Source organism: Elephas maximus, chromosome 2 (assembly GCF_024166365.1).
Source record: "Elephas maximus indicus isolate mEleMax1 chromosome 2, mEleMax1 primary haplotype, whole genome shotgun sequence".
Lineage (NCBI taxonomy): Eukaryota > Metazoa > Chordata > Mammalia > Proboscidea > Elephantidae > Elephas > Elephas maximus.
In genome coordinates this window covers 66,404,937-66,409,101 of record NC_064820.1, presented here as the reverse complement: position 1 = coordinate 66,409,101, position 4,165 = coordinate 66,404,937, and the positions used below count along the sequence as shown (strand labels likewise).

Below are 4,165 nucleotides of genomic sequence, written 5' to 3'. Positions count from 1 at the left end.
ACTTTCACTGTTCATTAGGCTTTGTCTTCTGGCCTATCAGATTTCTCTTTTGAAACTATTCTACCAATGGAAGAACGTTGAAGGCCCCCTGCTATATCTTTATTTCACAGTGAGAGCCAGAATCAAGGGCTTCAAACTCAAGTCTTTTTAGTTAGGTTCTTTCGTTCTTTTCCATTGCTGTCAAGTTGATTCCCATTCATGACGACTCTGTGTGTTACACAGTAGAACTGTGCTCCATAGGGTTACTTGGCTGTAATCTCTACAGAAACAGATTGCCAGGCCTTTCTTTTGTGGTACCACTGGGTGGGTTTGAACCACCAACCTCTCAGTTAGCAGTCAAGTTAGTAATTAGTATGCCACCCAGGGATTGTACACTTAGATTAAACAAAGAGATATTAAAAACAATTATAGAACTAAGTCTTTTTAGTTATTTCATTCTAGAATGGGCTTCAGTACAACATCCAGTCCTTCTCAAGCCCCTCCCATTTTAATACAAGTGTTCGTTTATGTTAAAATTGGATCATGCAATTTTCTCAAAAGTTTATGGAATGTTTGTGAAATAATTTTGTAAATTCCAAAGTGCTTACACAAATGTGGCTGAATCTCCCATACTAAAGTTTTCTGGGAACTGGGTAGTCCAGGACAGCAATTGCTTGGTGACTTTCTAGGAGTCATTTGTTGTTATTATTAGGTGTTGAAGAGTCAGTTCTAGCTTAGAGGACAAAACACTGCCTGGCCCTGTGACATCCTCATGATTGTTGTTACGATTGACCCTATCGTTGCACCACTGTGTCAGTCCATCTAGTTGAGGGTCTTCCTTTTTTTCACTGACCCTGTACTTTACACAGCGTGATGTCCTTCTCCAGGGACTGGCCCTTCCTAACAACATGTCCAAAGTATATGAGACAAAGTCTTGCCATCCTTGCTTCTAAGGAGCATTTTGGCTATACTTCTTCCAAAGTAGATTTGTTCGTTCTTTGGCAGTCCATGGTTTATTCAATATTCTTCGCCAACACACCATTATATATATAAAAAATAAAATAAAATAAAAACATCAATTATTCTTCAGTCCTCCTGATTCATTGTCCAGATTTCGCATGAATAAGAGACAGCTGAAACACCATGGCTTGGGTCAGGCGCATCTTAGTCCTTAGAATGACATCGTTGCTTTTTAACACTTTAAAGAGGTTTTTTCAGCAGATTCGCCCAATGCATGATTTGATTTCTTGGCTGCTGCTTCCACAGGCATTGATTGTAGATGCAAGTAAAATGAAATCCTTGACAACTTCAATATTTTCTCCATTTATCATGATGTTGCTTGTTGGTCCAGTTGTGAGAATTTTCGTTTTATGTTGAACTGTAATCCATACTGAAGGCTGTGGTCTTTGATCTTCATCAGTAAGTGCTTCAAGTCCTCTTCACTTTCAGCAAGCAGGGTTGTGTCATTTGAATATCTCGGGTTGTTAATGAGTCGTCCTCCAATCCTGATGCCCCATTCTTCTTCATATAGCCCAGCTTCTTGGATTATTTGCTCAGCATACAGATCGGATAAGTATGGTGAAGGGGTAGAACCCTGACACACACCTTTCCTAACTTTAAACTACGCAGTATCCCTTTGTTTTGTTTGAACAACTGCCTGTTGATCTATGTACAGATTTCTCATGAGCACAATTAGATATTCTGGAATTCCCATTCTTTGAAATGTTATCCATAATTTAGTCATTTAGAAGATCCCATTTCAACACCAAAAAATATTGTTCTTAAAATTGCATCACACCAAACAAGACTCACTTCTTTTCGGTATTCTCTTTGGATACTGTATAGCAGACGTTTGTCTTCCCAAAATTGTTCTCTTTCTTTCTTAGAACAACTCAGCAAAATAAAACTCTGGTTTATTGTTAGACAACACTGTTTCACACATACATCAAACAGGCCAAAAATAAATAGACAGACAGATGAACAACTTCGTAGACCAACAAAAGGAAAAACAAACAAACAAAAAAACCTTTCATGGGCCTTTTTCACCATTTCATGTATACCAACTACTTATAGTACAGCTAAGTACACACACACAAAAAAAGTTACTGGAATTCTGGGAATAAGATTGTATTTGTTGTTGTTTTTGCTTTTTTTCACAAGGTTTATTTTTATTTTTTAAATCTCCTTTGAGATTATAATAAGCATGTTCACGTCACAAATAAAGTTACAAGTACGACACAGAATGCTCTGGAAAGCAGGCTTGGTCATTGAGATCATTAAAAATAACTGACTACTAACAGTATGTGCAAAAATACACAATGTAAATAAAAAATACAAATTTTCCTTTTAAAAGTACTTTTAAGGAAAAAAAACAGGATTTTGGAAGCTTTGGTTCTTTTTTCTACCTCTGTTGCAAATGCACATTGTGGTTTTGGTTCTGTGGTAGTGCAGCCTGTGGTGGGCTGGAGGGAGGGACTCTCTACTCCAAGGTGACCACATTTAGATTCTGAGACGGGAAGTGGAGGGTGATTAGGTGATGGTGCCCTTTTTTTTTTTTTCTTTTAAATTTAACTTTTCTTTTTTTCTTTTAAATTTAACTTTTCTTTTTTTGCTGTCTAGTTATCCTCACTTGTCTTCTGCTTCTTAGTGTCGACACTGTCATTCTCATCAAGTTCAGCTGCCAGTTTGTCCAGTTGATGCCTCGGCCTCCTCACCTCTCCTCTTCCTCACCACTGCCTTCTTCCTCCTCCTTTTCCTCGGAGAACGTTCCTCCCCACCTTCTTTCTCCCTTTTCTCCTTCTACCTCACTGTCCACTTCCTGTTCCTCATTTTCTCCTTTAGCATTTCCATTAGCAGGTTTATCTCTTCCATCCTCCCCTTTGTCCACAACCTTCTTTTTGAAGTCCTTAGTGGTGATCTCAGAGCTGGTGTCCACAGCTGGTCTGATTTGATGAGCATGCAGGTGATTCATTGCAGCAGATTAAAAAAAAAAAAAAAGTGCAAGTTCCAGGACTTAGGTGATTAAGCTTCCAGAATCCACACTGGTGGAGTTGGCTGCAGTGAGAGAGGAGCCACACCTGGGAAGGATGCAAAGATGGCTTTTCAGAGCATCCAGTTTTCCTTCTTCGTTTATTAATAGATATCCCCTAAATTTTAGCAAGGCACATGGTTGCCTAGGAAAAAGAAAAAAAAAAAAAGATTATGTTTTACAGCTTTCCTTACTGCTGTGTGGAGCCCAAAAGGAGCCCTGGTAGCACCATGGTTAATTGCTGGGCTCCCAACGGAAAGGTAAGAAGGAACCCACCAGCCACCCACCAGCCGCCAGTGGGAGAAAGATATGGCAGTTTGCATCCTTAAATATTAGAAAAAAAAAAAAACGAAATCCATTGCCTTTGATTCTGACTCACATTGACCCTATTGGACAGAGTAGAACTGCCCCCATAGGGTTTCCAAGGAGTGGCTGGTGGGTTGGTACTCTGGACCTTTATGATTAGCAGCCGAGCTCTTAATCACTGTGCCGCCAGGGCTCCTTTTAAAGATTACGGCCTTGGAAACCCTGTGGAGTCTGTTCTACTCTGTCCTGTAGGGGAGCTATCAGTCCGAATTGACTCAATGACAACTGGTAATGGGTATGGAGCCATGTGGCTAGCAAGTATCTCATCTTTATGGCTGGGATATAAATGTGAGGGCATGAACTGTGGAAGCCACTTTCAACCAAAAGAATAACCATGAGATGAGATTTGCTCAATGTAAGAGAAAAAAAGATGCAGTGCTTTGGTGAGGAGTGTTAGGTCAGGAGCCAGAGCACCTAGTAGGTTCTAGTCACTTTGCTCACAGGGCATATGACTTTGAGCAAGTCACGCAGTTTCTCCAGCCTTTGAGCAAATCACGTAATTTCTCAAATCTTTCAGTGTCATCCTACACTGAATGATGACAATAAGAACTACTCTCATTATCATAGCGTTATTGTGGGGGCTAAATGATATCACTCACGTAGTAGCTATTTGAAAAGCATGAGTCATTTTAAAACTGCAGTAGGTCATGACTGATATAATTGTATGCAAAATAAATTTTATCCTGTTGAGCGAAAGCATATATTTTGATGAAGACATCTCGTAAGAGAAGCTTCAAGGCTTGCCTGTTCAGGAGCTATGGTCTCAGCAGGAGAAATCATTTGTTTCGAAGC

General features: G+C 39.7%; 1 protein-coding gene across 1 annotated transcript; it reads right to left on the bottom strand.

The window, feature by feature from the left end:
- Positions 1-2,594: 2,594 nt before the first annotated feature.
- On the bottom strand, positions 2,595-2,950 carry LOC126066505 (prothymosin alpha-like). The gene is given in 3 exon segments (XM_049867625.1): positions 2,595-2,666; positions 2,668-2,695; positions 2,697-2,950. Coding segments are annotated over 3 exon segments (354 nt in total).
- Positions 2,951-4,165: the final 1,215 nt, after the last annotated feature.